Genomic DNA, 18,600 nt, shown 5'->3' on the forward strand with positions numbered 1-18,600 from the left:
TTCCTAAGAAATGAGAATCAAGTCTGTGAATTTAGTTTCCTCCTTACAATGGTTGATTCTTTAATCTTGGAACACACAGTTAAACTGTCTTTCTGTCTACTGTCATGAGAGCAGTTTCTCTCTTTTTGTTTTTTTTGTACCTGTTTGGCTTACTCACAGTTTCTTGTATTCAATCTTCTCTGTTTGCACAAATAGAAACAAATACATATTTATAAATAGGCATGTCCTTGCTGTGGAGGACTTCATAGCGTGAGGCCATAAAAATCACTGCATGCTGAAACCATGCAAAGCAATCTTAATAATCCATGGGGGAAATTACAATTGTTTGTGGTCTGTAAAATATTTTATCAAAACATTAAAAACTCTCTGACTGGCAGTTATAACTGTATACGAAAGAAAAATGGGGGGGGGGGCAAAGCTAATGTTTATTTAGTATACTGTAATTTAAAATATTAGAAACATTGAGCGTTAAAGTGTTTTATGTCTTTGTGGGAAAAAAAAAAAACCTTCATTTTTCTCTGAGGGTGAAAGAGAAATGAATTATCTGTCCAGCCTAGGTTGAGCCCTCTAAAGCAATCCTAGGCACCTAGAGATTTACAGTTTGCAAAGTCATATCTAGTTTCTGTTTTCTCCTTATGAAGTGGACAGCCTTTCTATGCCTTGGTGAATTGTCATACTCCTTTCTAAAGCTGAATCAGCTTCCAATATTTTGTGCTTTTAATGTCATGAAATATCTCTATGAATTCCTTTTCAAATAAAACTTTAGATTTGAAGTAGCTACAGTGTCTCTTAGAATTCTGTGCAAACTTTTAAAGATTCTCTGTAGGCTTCTAGCTAGACATTGGACACGATCTGATTGTGTTTTATAAGGTCATTTTCAAAATATTGACAATATTTACCCCTCTAGATCAGTGGTTTTTCATAATTTTAGGATCTTATAGCAATGGTTTTCAAGCGTTTTTCATGTGACTTTATACTCAGTGCAGTACTATTCTAGAGGATAAGGGGTGAGGAGGGGAGGACCAAGAATCCCATCCCCTGGGTCTTCTCTCCCCAGCTCCTGAGGTTGCCCCCAAACACCTCCAAGAACACAGTTTGCAGATATCTGCACTCCATAGTGGATCAAAATTCTGTGGTTGATAAAGTCATTAAGACACCCACACACCATGATGCAGATCAACTATGATCAAACATATGGGTTCTTCCCAGTGTATTGGTGCCTCTGAATCATCCCAGGCTTGGCAGAAATATCCCATCCCTCTATTTCTGTCTCTCTGTTGTAGATCACTGATTAGGATCTGGTGTTACTCTCCACCCATCCTTCTAAATGATGCTTCAGATTGTTCCTGGCTCTCAGCACCCACCGTGACCATGGCTTTGATTCTACTTTTCAGTGCCTGACGTCACCAGCAACTAGCCCTGCCTGTGCTCACTGAGACACCAGCCTGGGATCTAGAGGTATCACGCATGGTCCCACACACATCTAATTCGTGTTGCTCTTTCTCTCCCCACGTGCCTTTTGCTATTTTAGCTTCTCTCAGGTGCACAGTCTTTGTTCTGAAAGTCTCCATATTCTGAATTATTTCCTTGCCCTCTTTACAGAATTAAAACCAGCTGTTGGAGCTGGTTGTTCCTTTCATTAACTTGGTCTGGTTTTTAAGTTAGGTCTCATTAATGTTTCGGCCATATCTTTGTGAGCATAATTCCCAGGCGGATGGCAGAGAGAATGGAGGGGGCGTGGAATACAGAGGAAGTAGATTAGAACGGAAAGAAAATATCCTCCTTTAAAGCTTTCCATAATGCTATTTTTGTCATTATAAAGATACAAGAGAGGAGGAGAAGGAGAAAGGGGGAAATTTAGTAGAAAGATTTTGTCAGAAAGAGGAAGAATAACTGCCTGTCCAAATGCTTCTTGGAAATTTGGGGAGGTTACTATGAGTGTGGCTTTGTGCATATGTGTGTAGGGGAGTGGGGTGGGGTGTTTGTATATGTGTATGTGATGTTCCTTCACGTTTCTGAGTGCCCCCAATTTCAAAAACAGTGTGACCTCACACCTCTCATGAAATCTAAAATCTTTTTGAGAGCTTCCATCCAAACTTAAGATGTATATGTAGAATGTTTGGTTAATAATACTTACCAGCTGATCATCCAGTCCAAAAAGTTGTTCCATGTAAGTTTCCGACAGTCTCTGAATTTTGGGTTTCATTGATGGATCAATGCACATATCCCTTTAATAAAATCATAAAATGCAGTCAAAAATTAATTTCATTTCATAGTAATTAGTTCCATAATTAAATCAGTGATTTTAATGGGTGGAGGGGAAGGGAAGGGAAGGAAAAACACTTCCCCTTGGGAGAGGCATGTCAGAATCACCTGGAGGGCTTTTTCAAACTACTCCCCCTCAAGATTCTGCTGTGCTCCCCAAGAAGGCATAACCTCCTTGTCCTCATCCTCAACTTGAAATAAACTGCCCTATGAGCACACGTTGTTGATGAGAGTGTGCTATGTTTCTAACTTAAGAACCAGTGGAGAAATTGTTCCTACTGAAGTTTGGGGGACTTAAAAGCCTATGGATAGGCAGAACACTCTGACATAAATCACAGCAAGATCCTTTTTGACCCAGCTCCTAGAGAAATGGAAATAAAAACAAAAATAAACAAATGGGACCTAATGAAACATAAAAGCTTTTGCACAGCAAAGGAAACCATAAACAAGACCAAAAGACAACCCTCAGAATGGGAGAAAATATTTGCAAATGAAGCAACTGACAAAGGATTAATCTCCAAAATTTACAAGCAGCTCATGCAGCTCAATAACAAAAAAACAAACAACCCAATCTAAAAATGGGCAGAAGACCTAAATAGACATTTCTCCAAAGAAGATATACAGATTGCCAACAAACACATGAAAGAATGCTCAACATCATTAATCATTAGAGAAATGAAAATCAAAACTACAATGAGATATCATCTCACACCGGTCAGAATGGCCATCATCAAAAAATCTAGAAACAATAAATGCTGGAGAGGGTGTGGAGAAAAGGGAACCCTCTTGCACTGTTGGTGGGAATGTATATTGATACAGTCACTATGGAGAACAGTATGGAGGTTCCTTAAAAAACTAAAAATAGAACTACCATATGACCCAGCAATCCCACTACTGGGCATATACCCTGAGAAAACCATAATTCAAAAAGAGTCATGTACCAAAATGTTCATTGCAGCTCTATTTACAATAGCCAGGACATGGAAGCAACCTAAGTGTCCATCATCGGATGAATGGATAAAGAAGATGTGGCACATATATACAATGGACTATTACTCAGCCATAAAAAGAAACAAAATGGAGTTATTTGTAGTGAGGTGGATGGAGTTAGAGTCTGTCATACAGAGTGAAGTAAGTCAGAAAGAGAAAAACAAATACAGTATGCTAACACATATATATGGAATCTAAGGGGAAAAAAAGGTCATGAAGAACCTAGTGGCAAGATGGGAATAAAGATACAGACCTACTAGAGAATGGACTTGAGGCTATGGGGAGGGGGAAGGGTAAGCTGTGACAAAGTGAGAGAGTGGCATGGACATATATACACTACCAAACGTAAAATAGGTAGCCAGTGGGAAGCAACCGCATAGCACAGGGAGATCAGCTCTGTGCTTTATGACCACCTAGAGGGGTGGGATTGGGAGGGTGGGAGGGAGGGAGATGCAAGAGGGAAGAGATGTGGGAACATATGTATATGTATAACTGATTCACTTTGTTATAAAGCAGAAACTAACACACCATTGTAAAGCAATTATACTCCAATAAAGATGTTAAAAAAAAAAAAAAAAAAGCCTATGGAGGGGGACTTCCCTGGTGGCACAGGGGTTAAGAATCCGCCTGCTAATGCAGGGGTCACGGGTTAGATCCCTGGTCCAGGAAGATCCCACATGCCGCGGAACAGCTAAGCCCATGCGCCACAACTACTGAGCCTGCGCCCTAGAGCCCGCAAGCCACAACTACTGAAGCCCGCACGCCTAGAGCCCGTGCTCCACAACAAGAGAAGCCACTGCAATGAGAAGCCCGCGCACCACAAGGAAGAGTAGCCCCAGCTCGCCGCAACTAGAGAAAGCCCACATGCAGCAACGAAGACCCAATGCAGCCAAAAATAAATAAATAAATAAATTTATTAAAAAAAAAAAAATAAGACTGAAAACTACTTGGGGTAACTAAATGTCCTAGCTCAATAAACAATCACGATGATTATATATATATATATATATATATATATATATATATATATATATATATATATATAAAGCCTATGGAGGGATTCTTTGACAACCTTAAGATTGGAAACATTCATTAGCAAGACCTTTTTTGATAGTATACAATGAGTGTTTTACCTTCAAAATAAAATACCTTCCTACCGTAAATCAAAACAGTACTTACCAGAGAAGACTTTCAAGACCATTTTCCATTACAGCAGTGATCATTTCCTCTAAATACCTCAGGGGATCCTCAGGACATGTAACAAGTAGACCACATAACAGAGCCTGGGAAAATGAAATGGAATCAGTGTTTCTGGCTTTGCATGTTCTTACTAAGCAAGAGACTTTCTGTCAGACAAAGTCAAATAATGTGACAGTTTTTAAACTAAATGTGCTTTATAGATACCCCTCTGTATTTATTCAATGTTACCAAATAACCAGAGCAACATGCAGTTTACCTTTACTCTTAAAAAAAATTCCATTGTAAATGGCGAGTTGTTGCAGTGTTTTGCATTATGTGAGTAGTACTTTACAGTCCAATTGAAGAAATAGTTGTGATTACCTTAGATCAATGGTTTCCACCATTTTTAAATATGAGAAACTCCTTTATTGAAGTATAGTTGATTTACAACGTTGTGTTAGTTTCTGGTGTACAGAAAAGTGATTCAGATATAGATACAGATACAGATATATTCTTTTTCATTATGGTTTATTATAGGATATTGAATATAATTCCCTGTGCTATACATTAGGACCTTGTTGTTTATCTTTTTTTTTTTTTAAATAAATTTATTTATTTATTTTTGGCTGTGTTGGGTCTTCGTTTCTGTGCGAGGGCTCTCTCTAGTTGCGGCGAGCAGGGGCCACTCTTCATCGCGGTGCGCGGGCCTCTCACTATTCGTAGCCTCTCTTGTTGCAGAGCACAGGCTCCAGACGCGCAGGCTCAGTAGTTGTGGCTCACGGGCCCATTTGCTCTGCGGCACATGGGATCTTCCCAGACCAGGGCTCGAACCCGTGTCCCCTGCATTGGCAGGCGGATTCTCAACCACTGCGCCACCAGGGCAGCCCTGTTTATCTTTTCTATATATAATAGTTTGTATCTGCTAATCCCAAACTCCTAATTTATCTTTTCCCACTCCTCCTTTTCCCTTTGGTAACCATAAGTTTGTTTTCTGTGTCTGTGAGTCTGTTTCTGTTTTGTAAATAAGTTCATTTGTGTCATATTTTAGATTCCACATATAAGTGATATCATATGGTATTTGTCTTTCTCTTTCTGGCTTACTTCACTTAGTATGATAATCTCTAGGTCCATCATGTTGCTGCAAATGGCATTATTTCATTCTTTTTTTATGGCTGAGTTGTTTTCCATTATATATATATAATGGAAATTGAATCAGTGATTTTAATGGGTGGAGGGGAAGGACCCTCCATATATATATATATATATATATATATATTCTACATCTTCTTTATCCATTTATCTGCCGGTGGACATTTAGGCTGTTTCCATGTCTTGACTATGAGGAACTCCTTTTTAAAGTTAAAAATTCCTCAGACCCAACCATGAAAGTGATTGAGAAAATTCAACATCAAAATCATAATCTACTGTGAATTCAATAAGTCTTTTAAAAATGCTTCTGAATTTTATCATTCACAGCATCTACAGGGTACATATTTGAAAAAGTGTGGCACAGTTCACATACCTGATAAACAAATGACTTATTGAATTAGATCTAAGGTAATGTTTAAGGCACATATATGGAACCTCAGAAAGCTGTTGCCGTCTTATTTTCTTCTGAGTTCCTCCCAAAAGCAGAAACTTCTCATAAAAGTATTGGTGAGGGGCTTCCCTGGTGGCACAGTGGTTAAGAATCCGCCTGCCGGGCTTCCCTGGTGGCGCAGTGGTTGAGAGTCTGCCTGCCAATGCAGGGGACACGGGTTCGAGCCCTGGTCTGGGAAGATCCCACATGCCGCGGAGCAACTGGGCCCGTGAGCCACAATTACTGAGCCTGCGCGTCTGGAGCCTGTGCTCCGCAACAGGAGAGGCCGCGATAATGAGAGGCCCGCGCACCGCGATGAAGAGTGGCCCCTGCTCGCCGCAACTGGAGAAAGCCCTCGCACAGAAACGAAGACCCAACACAGCCATAAATAAATAAATAAATAAATAAATAAATAAATAAATAAATAAATAAAAAGAATCCGCCTGCCAATGCAGGGGACACGGGTTCGATCCCTGGTCCAGGAAGATCCCACATGCCATGGAGCAATTAAGCCCATGCGCCAAAACTACTGAGCTGGTGTGCAACAACTACTGAGGCCGCATGCCACAGCTACCCACGCACCCAGAGCCCATGCTCTGCAACAAGAGAAGCCACCGCAATGAGAAGCCCGTGCATCGCAATGAAGAGTAGCCCCCGCTCACCACAACTAGAGAAAGCCCACACGCAGCAATGAAGACCCAATGCAGCCAAAAATAAGTAAATAAAATAAAATAAATTTTAAAAATGTATTGGTGAGACGTATATTGAATACCTCTCCATTTGAGACAGAGAAAAAGATTTACAGCACACATCCCACAGAAACCACCTGGAGTGCTTAGACATTTCTCTTTGCCTCTTTGGTTCACTGGTGGGTCTCCTGGTACAGGTGTGGGGATGTGTATGTGTGTATAGCGGGTGAGGCACTCTCTTTAGCCCTTCCTCCACGTAGGGCCTCCTCTTGCTGGCTTTTTTCCTACTCCTCTCTCTCATGAACAAAATAATTCCACCTCTGAGTCATGCAGAGTTCTTCCCACCTCTCTCCATGAGCCAAGTGTCAACAGATCCAGGCCTGGGGATCCTGGGTTTTAGACTCTCAGCAGTTCTCATAGTGTTCCTCCACATAAGAGGATAATTCTCCTTCCTGAACCTGCACAACACATTTTCCCGTTTGCAGTAGCTCCATGTCCCCCCCTTAGTGTGCAGCCTGCGGGCTGGGAACCTAGCCCCTAGGGCTATGGCCAAAGGGTAAGACCTCGATGTCTCTCCCTTCCCAGCTCTGCCTCCGATGTAGCCCCACCCCAGCTGCTTACAGTGAGCACTCAGCCATCTGCAGACTAATTTCCTTCTCCCCCAAACCTAAAGAATATAGTGGTACAGCAGATCAGTGTTCTCACCAAAGTTGGCAAGCTGGATTTGAATAGTCTATATTACCTAAGGGCTGAAGTTGTCTATTACCTGGAGGCTAGACTTCAGACAGCTCCCTAAATAGCCCTGATGAAAAGCCCATCTGCCGGGCTTCCCTGGTGGCGCAGTGGTTGAGAATCTGCCTGCCAATGCAGGGGACACAAGTTCGAGCCCTGGTCTGGGAAGATCCCACGTGCCGCAGAGCGGCTGGGCCCGTGAGCCACAATTACTGAGCCTGCGTGTCTGGAGCCTGTGCTCCGCAACAAGAGAGGCTGCGATAGTGAGAGGCCCGCGCACCGCGATGAAGAGTGGCCCCCGCTTGCCGCAACTAGAGAGAGCCCTCGCACAGAAATGAAGACCCAACACAGCCATAAATAAATAAATAAAAACAAATACTTAAAAAAAAAAAAAGAAAAAAAAAGCCCATCTGCCTTCTAGCACTTCTGTGCCTCGATCACTAGAGTACTGAGTTTCTCTACTCCCTACTCCACGTCCTCCCCTTCATCCTAGTCTGGTACCCAGTTAGTCTGGCAGCAAAATAATCTGGGGAGTGAATTGGTCTCAGAGGATGAGGTCTAGGAACCTGCATTTTGATTGGCTTCCCAGTTGATTCCTATCACACTGAAGCCTTACTGGAATTCAGCTTTAAAGTAAATTATTGAGAAAATTGGGATCTGATAAATGAATATGACAAGTTGCTTATTTCTTTATATTTCCAAGCTCCACAGATCAGAAAACTACTTTTCCTGAAAAGTTATCCTGCAGAAACCTAATCAAGTTGAAAGGATAAGTCTATGGAATGCTAATAAAGTCATATGGAACTAGCATAGTTCAAATGTTCACTTTTTGCATAAGAAATCTCACTGTTCATAGTTTCCCACTGGGCAAAATAAAATATCCTGAGGTTTCACATATTAATGTGTGAACAGCGCATAGCTCCATGCAAATATGAAAGCATAGTTAGTGAATCAATAGATTTTTTTTTCTGCTATAAAACCATTAGCTTGGTCTTTATAAGGAGAGACAAAATATGCAAACATGCCCGCAAAATGAATGTTTGACTCTCAAAAACAATTAGCAGGGCTTTATTATTGCTAGCCTTCTTAGTAAAAACTTACGTGGTCAAGGACAAAAAAAAGACCGTGACTTACTTGGCTTTCTCAGGCTTGTAAATTCACAAAACAATTGTGCAATCCTCCACTTTCTTTGGCTCTGCCTCCCTAATCTCAGTCCAGAATATTTCTCAAATATTCTGAAAAATGTCTGGGTACTGAGGACAAAGAAGGGTTTATCGAAGACGGTTGTTTCTACTCCTTTTCAGTACTACCCATCTTAAAAGAAGCAAGATAATGCAGTGAATGGAGTCCTCTGGGTTTAACTCCTGGATCTGTAATTTTCTAGTATGTAACCTCTGACAAGCTACTTCTCTTGTTCTTCTGTTTCCTTAACCATACATGGGATAATAAAGGTATATATGTCATAGGGCTATCATGATAATTAAATGAATTAATATATGTAAAGTACTTTGAATTGTTTTCTAGCACAAAGTAAGTGCTCAATAGATAATAATGATAACAAGCCATCATCATTTTTTAAACCATTCCACTGCTAATTATCACTTCCATTACAGGAAAAGACTTGGACAAAGAGAAAAGAAATTTTAAAATATTCCCTTGTACCATTCAAAGGCCAGTGTAATGACAGAGAAAGAGAGACTTACTTTATACCAAGTCTATTGAAAGAGATTAAGACCAATGCATTTGGTGGGAAATGGTTAGGAGAGAGAAGTTGATAGAACAATAGTTTAAATATAAATAGCAAGGTAGGAACTGTATATTAGAACTATGGGTAGATATAAGACACTTGAGAGAGCAAGTCTTCTTTATCTTTTTAGATACTCAGATAAACATAGGAAAAATGCTAAGGGCCTATATAGCAATATAGAAGATAATTGCTTCATGAGGGCAGAGATAAAAGTGATTACCAAATGCTTGTGGGGTCCTCAGCAGTTGGAGAAACTTTCAACTGGTAAGGAGAAGGCAAGGGTCTTCCTCTTGGCAAGAACAAAGCCTCAGGGGCACAGACCAGTTTGGCTGGAATGGAGGATAAATGTAAAAGAGAAGCAGACAGAGTCACTCTGTGACGATGTCAGAATTCCATACCGGGACCCAGGACTGGATCCTCCTCTAGACACAATAGGTCATTTATGATCAAACCCCTGCAAGATCAATCACATGGCCGAGGTCACAGATGGCCATACAACAGAGAGTCGCAGCTCAGTGTGTTTCCAAGATCCCTCTAGGGTTGACCTTGACTTTTAGAGGGTATATTCTTGCTTCTGGATTTCACAGATGAGGCAAAGAAGGGCCAAGTGATTCACAGAGCCAGCATGTTTTTAAACTACAAACCCAGGCCTCCCCCCTGGCCCATACCATGCACTCAAACAAAATTGTGTGCATGTGTATCTTCCTCCAGAGCTTGAGAGGTTTTTTTTCACGTTATCTATTCCAAAATATTTTATTCATATGCAAACCCCAAAACACATTCTTCTTTCAAGTAGACAGTAATCAACATATAGTTTACACCTTGTTTTTTTTCCAGATGAGATTGCTTTTCAAATTGCAATGTCAGCACCACATAGTTACAGAAACCCCTTTACTTAGGAAGAGGCTTAAGTTTCTAAACATTGTCCAAAGTCCCTTCAACCTCCCTACCCTCCAACCCCCAAAACAAGTCCAAAGTGACATCTCAGAAATGCTCACCATTCCCATCTGTAGTGGAGACGGTGTTGGCATGCTGTAGTTCTAGGAGTGTCTTAATTTGTTTCTATGGAAGTTAGTAAGTTAAAAATTTGTAAATAAAGGGGGTTCTGTGTCTTGTCAACATTTAAATAGAGGGTGCCAAATTTTTATTTTAGAAGCTCTATAACTAAAAACATATTGAAGATTATCGAAAGGGATCAACTGGATTTAGCCATTAAGGAGGGACCCCAGGGACAGGAAGATGCCCCCAAGGCCAGAACTTGAGGGGTTTTAAGGCAGACTGGACAGGAGAGGAGACAAGGTCTCTATGACGTGAGAGCAAGACAATAAAAGCAGGATCCTAATACCTGTGGGATTGTGCCTGGCCCAACAGGGAGGTGGTCACCAGCCATGTAATCCCTAGATGAGTAGGTGAATTGTTACTGGAGAAATAATAAGTCATACGCCTTTGGGTTGTTTAAGTGTACCATGGGTTTGCCTCTGGAACTGCATCTATGAACTGGCTGGCGGGGCTAAGGGAACACAGCAAACATAACTGCCCTCAGGGGAAGCCACAATCTTCTAGTCCCAGGGTCCAGCAAAATGAGTTAGTGTGACCGGTTCCTTCTCATCTACATAAGCTTGTGGTCTCTTGCTCATATATTTAGTAATTCCTGATTCTTGCATCTCTGGCAAGTATTTGCAGCTATTAGTCTCTAAAAAAACTTCTGATAGTAGAGTCTATGTGATTTAGAAATAAATACGGTTTTTTAAAATACAGATTGGAAACTTAATCATGAAAGAAACACAAAGCATAAAAACTGCATAAGAATTTTTAAAAACATGTATTTATTAATTTCTAAAAATAGAAAACTTTGCATAAAGATCATGGTTTGTAACTTAAATATGCCCTCTGCTGGGCAGATCTAGTTTTGCAAACTCCTTTAATCTTTCCTAGTTGTTAAACCGAAACCTGAGCTAACACTTTCTCACTCGCAGATGCAATCTTTATATGTAGGGGCTTAAGAGTTTTGTAGACATTATACCCTTAATATCTTGCCCATCTTTGGTCCCTATGGGGCAGGCCTTGTTTGTAGACAGTGTGCTGACTTCTGCCTAGAATGTAGAAAATTGAGGGAGAAACAGATTTCTAAATACCTCTGATAACCTACTGTTTGATATTCTACCAGTAGGGCTTCATTGTATGGACTCCTAGCTTAATGATAGCTTTTAAAATACAAATGTCTTTTGGAAGGAATATCTCAAAGGAAGGAGATTCCAACAGTGGTGGGATGAGTATTTCAGAGTTCTCAGAGAGAGAAGCGATGAATATAGTGAGAGTGAAGAATTAGAAGGCAATATTCAGTTTCCCCACAATTGTATCGAGGCACAGGCTCTCAGTGTCTACATGTAGATAGTTTTTTTAAAAACTTTGAATTTCTGAAATATACTTTTGCCAAATCTTAGAATAATATATAGAAAGTAAATATTTTATTGACCAGATTCCCAAGTCTTTGATCATTTAGTTCACTTTTTTTTTTCAAATCTAAAATTAAAGTTTAAAACAATACTTGACTCCAAGGTCTAAAAAGATGTCTCTATGTTTATATCTGTTGTATAAATAATACACCTAGGTTGCATGACACTGTGCTAGGTGCTGATGGTCTGTGAGGTCTACTCACTTGCTGCAACATGGAGGACATGAACCATGAAAGAAGAGATTATTTCCTGTGATTGATCACAGTGGTTTCAAATTTTGTTTTTCAAATCAGAAAAAAAAAAATCTTAAAAAAAACCCCAAACTCAGGAGAATCCCCAAATATAATCTAGATCCTTTCTTAACCTCTAGAGCATCCCCCATAGGAGTCCTTAGAACCCTGGGATTCTGCTAAAAAAGAAAAAAAACTTTGGAAATCTATCAGTATGCAATTAGTCACATACAGGCCTACCTGAAAGCAGAGTGAGAAGATTTTATGAAAGTGCCATTGTAAGCTGGAAAAGAGGCTGACCCATCTAGGAAAGAGGGTGTCCAGGAGACCTCAGCTGGCACAACAGCCAGAGGAAAAGGGCTCTCGTCCCAGGGAGACCAGACACAGGCCTGCAAACTGACCAGCCAGCTGGTTTCCTAGAATGAGAAACCAGCACTTGCCAGCAATGAGTGTTTTTATGCTTCCTATGCTTTCTTTGTATGTTTTTTTTCTAATTCTCCATCAATAAAGTTCACTTGATAATAGTATGGGAAAGCAAAAAAGGAGGCACTTTTCCCTACACATAAGCCTGTTTTCATTATTTTGTTTAAATATATGAACTTTTTCTGATCATAAAAATAGTATATGTTCTATGTAATTTGGAAAGTTGAAAAAAAATACAAAGAAAATAAAAATCAACCATCATACTGACAACCAGAAATAGCCTCTAATAAAAATTTTAATTTCAGTCTTTCCTCAATACATATATTTTTACAAAATTAAAATTAGGATCATACTATATATAGTTTTTTTTTTAATAAATTTATTTATTTTATTTTTGGCTGCTGCGTGCGGGCCTTCTCTAGTTGTGGTGAGCAGGGGCTACTCTTCATCGCAGTGCATGGGCTTCTCATTGCAGTGGCTTCTCTTTGTTGCGGAGCATGGGCTCTAGGCACGCCAGCTTCAGTAGTTGCAGCATGCGGGCTCAGTAGTTGTGGCTCGCGGGCTCTAGAGCGCAGGCTCAGTAGTTGTGGCGCACGGGCTTAGTTGCTCCGCGGCATGTAGGATCTTCCTGAACCAGGGCTCGAACCCGTGTCCCCTGCTTTGGCAGGAGGATTCTCAACCACTCTGCCTCCAGGGAAGTCCCTATATATAGTTTTATATCTCTTTTTTTTATTCCTGGCTAGTTATTACATTGCGAACATTTTTCCATGCCACCAAAAATTCTTCAAAATATCATGTATTGAGGTTGGTTGATAACCTATTGCATAAAATTATACCATAAATGTTTAAAATTTATAAATGGTTGGACATTTAGGTTGTTTCTAACTTTTTCCCATTATTAAAAATTATATGATATACATATTGTCAATACTAATGATGAAATGTACATTTCCTTAGAATATAGAATCAAAATGTGTATTTTGAAGATCTTCATACATTTCTCAAAATTGCTTTTCTAAAAAGATATTATCAGTTTATACTTTCATTGATAGCCAACAGGAGTGTCCCATTCACCTTGCCAACACTGAGAATTAAAACATTTTTATTTTTGTTGATTTGATGAAAATAACTCATTTTCATCTACATTTCGTTTTTTTCAGTGCAGTTAAATTAGTTTTCTTACATTCACTAGCTGCTATAGACTGAACCGTGTCCCTGCAAAATTCATATATTGAGGGGCTTCCCTGGTGGCACAGTGGTTAAGAATCCACCTGCCAATGCAGGGGACACGGGTTCAAGCCCTGGTCCGGGAAGATCCCACATGCCACGGAGCAACTGAGCCCGTGCGCCACTACTACTTAGCCTGCGCTCTAGAGCCCACAAGCCACAACTACTTAGCCCATGAGCCACAACTACTGAAGCCCGCACGCCTAGAGCCCATGCTCCACAACAAGAGAAGCCACCGCAATGAGAAGCCCACGCCCTGCAACAAAGAGTAGCCCCCGCTCGCCGCAACTAGAGAAAGCCCGCACGCAGCAACGAAGACCCAATGCAGCCAAAAATAAATAAATAAATTTATTTTTTAAAAAAATTCATATATTGAAACTCTGTTCCCCAATGTGATGGCATTTGGAGATGGGGCCTTTGGAAGATAATTAGGTTTAGATGAGGTCATGAGGGTAGGATCCTCACGATGGGATTAGCACCCTCATATAAAGAGACACCAGACAGCTTGCTCTCTTTCTTTCTCTGACAAGTGAGGACACAGTGAGAAGGCAGCCATCTGCAAGCTAGGAAGGGAGCCATCAACAGAACTCAGCCATGCTGGCACCCTGATCTTAGACTTGCAGCCTCCAGAACTGAGAAAATAAATTTTTGTTATTTAAGCCACCCAGTCTATGGTATTTTATTATAGCAGCCCAAGCCAACCAAGATACTAGCCATCTATGATTTTCTATACATTCGATATGTCATTTTTTGGGACAGCCTTCATTTAGATAAGGATGCAAGATATAACAGTAACCAAAGAGAGACTCTCAAAGGGATGGTAAAATTCAGAACGATAGCAGGGCCACTTGTTGAATCTCTACTCATGTCCCCCGAAGTCTCCTCTGGAGTCTTTCTCAGCTAAGGGTTTAAAGGGTTTTGTGGTTTGAGACAAGCCATGGCAACAGTTAGTCCACGACTTACTCTCTGTCTTAGACCATTTGGACTCCTGTAACAGAACACCATAGACTGGGGGACTAATAAACAACAGAAACTTATTTCTCACAGTTCTAGAGACTGGGAAGTCCAAGATCAAAGTGCAGGAAGATTCTGTGTCTGGTGAGCACCACTTCCTGGTTCACAGATGGCCATCTTCTGACAGTGTCCTTACGTGATGAAAGGAGCTATGGAGCTCTCTGGAGTCTTCATTATAAGTATTCTAACCCCATCCATGATGGCTCCACCCTCATGACCTAATCACCTCCCAAAGGCCCCACCTCCTAATACCATCACATTGGCGATTGGGTTTTAACATATGAATTTTGGGGAGACATAAACATTCAGTCTATAGCATGTTCATATCACTTTGTTCATTTTTTACAATATGAAACTAATCACTGTGATTCCTGAAGATTTGAAAATAGGTATCAATTTATTTTGGTGCATGTGAGAACAACTGTCCCCTGTGTGACACTGATTGCAGGTGACCGACCTGACTAGACAGCTGCTCCACCCTCCCTGTGCCACTCAGACTCTTCCTGAAGTTCCAGAAGCTTGGTGCCTGTGAAAACAACAACCTTCTCAAAGACACAATGATCATATCTGGGTCAAAGGTAATTTTCTCTGGCTTATTAAATATGTTAATGCATTTTAGACCTGCACTAATATGGCAGCTACTAATTTCATGTGGCTATTGAGCACTTCAAATGTGGCTAGTCCAAATTGAGATGTGCTGCAAGTGTAAAATACACAATTTTGAAGACTTAATATGATTTTATATTGAGTCCATGTTGAAATGATTATAGCCTGGATAGACTGGTTTGTAGAAAATCTATTGTTAAAATTAACTTCGCCTATTTCTTTTCACTTCTTTAATGTGTCTGTAGGACACCCAAAGGGATAAATGCACAGAGCACTCAGGAGAAAGTTTGAGCTAGAGACAGCTTCAGAGTCATAGCTGCAAGGGGTTGAAGCTGTTTTCTACTAGCACATGGTAGATGCACGGCAAATGCTTGCTGATGAAATGGTCAAATGTACCCTTCTTAGCTGACCACTCTTGCCATCCCCTCCAAGAAAAAAAGGCTGGCTGGTGTCCAGAGCCTAATCTGTTGTTTAAAAAAAAAAAAAAAAAAGTTAACCTAACTTGAATTGAACATAAAATCCAGCAGACTTTAAACTGGTGTGCAAACCTCTAGAAGCCCACAAAGGCTTTCCAAGGGATATGTGAGAGTGAATAGTACAAAGGACTCCATTTCCAGATCCTCACCTTTCCCATGTATTCTTTCCAGAACTTGATTTGCCTCAGGACACATTTTGTGATTTTCTTTTCCTGTTCTTCCCATTCACAATCGCTTTCTCCCACTCTAGAAACTAAAGGCCTGTCTCTCATCCATCTGGAATCTCACTACACAGAAAACTGAGGCAGAGAGACTTAGAAACTTGCTCAAAGTCACACAATTAGTAATTGGCAAAGCCAAGAATCAAACCTAGGCAATCTCGTAATAATAGATAATCCCCTTGTATTGCTTCACACACTTTAGGGTTCAAGTAATAAACCTCAACTAAACATGGAGTTTATTGGCTCCTACACTAGAAATTCTAAAGGTAGATCATGCTTTGGATGAATTTAACCCAGTGACTTACTGATGTCACTAGAGGCCTGATTTCTTTCCATTTCCCGACTCTACCTTCTTCAGAATCCACTCACCCTAAAACCATCTTTCCTTGTGGACACAGGAGAATTGGCAGTGGTTCCCAGGGCTACATGCTTCCCCACAAACATCCAGAGATGCTATGTCTCTGTCCCAGCATTCCAACCAAGCAACCTGATCTGAACTGGTTTAGGTCACATCTTGCCCTCTCCCACGATCCTCACTACCACCCGCCATAGTCACAAACATTGTGGCCAGGAACTTGAATGTACTGGTTGTCATAAGCCAATCAGGGTCCAACCCCAGAGATAGGGATAGTCAGTTTCCCTGAAGCATATGGGCTATATGGGGAAGAGGTAGGTTATGGAATAAGAGTGTAAGAAATATTAGGAAGAGGGAAGTAGATGCTGTGTAGGCAACTTGTTAATGTCCAGTATACATCTGCTCCTGGGGAACATAGAAAAGAAAGAAGAAGGGATATTTATAGAAGGGTTGAGACCCACTTACTGGGTGATAGTGTTGTAATCCACATCTTATTCGTTCAGATAATACTTTGAGATCCAACTTGATCCCAGATTCCCCTTGTATGAACAAGCCAGGTATATAGCTGATTGTATTTCCTTAAATGGCCATAACAATATCTCCCATCCCATGAGCTCTTTTTGCAATGTGACTTTGATACACTTCCTATCAAGAAGTGGGGTATATGTTCCCTCCTCTTGAATCTAGGTGAAAATAATGTTATGTTGACTTCCAAGCCTAGGTCATAAATGGTGATATAACTTCTACCTAGTTCTCTCTGGGGACACCTGCTCTTAGAACTCAGCCACCATACTGTGAGGAAGTCCAAGCAGCCCATGGAGAGGCCCATATGGAGGAACCAAGCTAGTTAGTTCACAGATCTAACTGAACTCCCAGCCAACATCTGACACCAACCTGCCAGGCATGTGAGTGAACCATCTTAAAAGTGGATCTTTAACCCTCTGCTGATCCGCCCCAGATGGTACCACATGGAGCAGAGACAAGCTCTCCCTAAAAAACCTTGCAAGAATTTCAGATTTTTGAGCAAACTAAATGAGTCATGTTGTTTTAGGCCATGAAGTTTTGCAGTTGTGTTACACAGAAATGAATAATTGACACAGCAAGCTAACAGAAAATGACTACACAGCCATATCAAGCCTGTCATTCCATCCATCCCTAGCTACATACATTATGAGAAAAAACACCCAGCCATGGCTATCATTTATTTTAACTTTTTATTATGGAAAACTTCAAACATATATAAAGTAAACAATAGTATAATGAACCCCTATGTGCCCATCACCCAGTTTCAACAATTATCACCATTCTGTGATCTTTGTATTATCTATATATTCACCCATTTTTCCACCTGTTCTCAATTATAATATTTTTAGGTAAAGTTTACATGAATGCAACACAAATCCTAGCTGTATAATTCTGACAATGGATACACCTACACCTCAGTCATTTTCCAACTCCCCAGAAAGTTCCCTGTGTAGCGTTCCAGTTAAGCCTTCTGTATCAGTCAGCGTCCAGTCAGGAGACAGAAATCACACCAGTAAGTTGAGTAAAGAACAGTTATTCTATTCTAATAACTAAATTCTAATAATTTAATTCAAAGTTATTCATTTTAACAGACAATGGTTTTAAATTAATAATAACTAACATGTTAAAGAAAACAGGAAATGATAGACAAAATGGATGAAAAGATGAAGAATTTTAACTGGAATGTATAAAAAAATCAAATGGACATTCTAGAACTGAACAATATACCATCTGAAGTTAAGAACTCATTTGATTCATTTGATGTATTTAACAGTAGACGAGACTCAGCATAAAACAGAATCTGTAAACGTGAAGACAAGCAATGAAAAATATCCAAACTTAAGCACAGAAAAGAGAATTGGGAAAAAACAGAATAGAGCAAAAGAGGCATAGGCATGCAGGACTAAGTTAAAAAAAAGCTACCATATTTATGATCGGAGTCCCAGAGGGACAAGAGAGAATTAGGTAGAAGCAGAATTTGAAAATGACCAAGAATTTTCTAAAACAGATGAAAAATATCAATCAACAGATTCAGTAAGCCCAGTGAATCAAGCAGGATTGAAAAAAAATAAATCAGCCTCTATTCAAAAGTTGGCAGGGAAATATCCTAAGTAGACAGCCAGGTTTTATTCAGGACAGGTAGGTGGAGTTCAGAAGAGGTTAAATATACATAGAAATCTGTGATGAAAGATGATGTATTCCAAAACTTGCAGAAGATGGGTTTTAGAAGAGTGCTAGGCATGGAAAATCGGGTTAGGCGAATAGATGTACAGGGATATGAGACACAATGGGATTCAGCCTGAGAGTCTCTTAGGGGAAGCAGGTAACCAGGTTAAGGTGGGTGTGTGAGGCTCTCTTGCGCCTGCTGGTAACGTGGTAGCAGAGGT

At 40.3% G+C, this 18,600-nt stretch overlaps 2 protein-coding genes across 2 annotated transcripts in view; one reads left to right on the forward strand and one right to left on the reverse strand.

Annotated features, from left to right (window-relative positions):
• The window catches only part of LRRC17 (leucine rich repeat containing 17), a 171,312-nt gene extending 156,209 nt beyond the window's left edge, over positions 1-15,103 (forward strand). The window contains exons 7-8 of the mRNA XM_059934118.1: positions 1,284-1,458; positions 14,980-15,103. The gene's annotated coding sequence lies outside the window, so the exon portion shown is untranslated. The remainder of the gene's footprint in view (positions 1-1,283; positions 1,459-14,979) is intronic.
• Positions 1-18,600, reverse strand: part of FBXL13 (F-box and leucine rich repeat protein 13) — a 190,347-nt gene that overhangs the window by 168,920 nt on the left and 2,827 nt on the right. Inside the window, exons 2-3 of the mRNA XM_059932534.1 lie at positions 4,435-4,538; positions 2,138-2,228 (exon numbers count right to left, since the gene is read on the reverse strand). Of these exons, the coding sequence (XP_059788517.1) occupies positions 2,138-2,228; positions 4,435-4,538 (195 nt within the window). The remainder of the gene's footprint in view (positions 1-2,137; positions 2,229-4,434; positions 4,539-18,600) is intronic.

The sequence above is a fragment of the Balaenoptera ricei genome, chromosome 9 (genome assembly GCF_028023285.1).
Source record: "Balaenoptera ricei isolate mBalRic1 chromosome 9, mBalRic1.hap2, whole genome shotgun sequence".
Classification (NCBI taxonomy): Eukaryota; Metazoa; Chordata; class Mammalia; order Artiodactyla; family Balaenopteridae; genus Balaenoptera; species Balaenoptera ricei.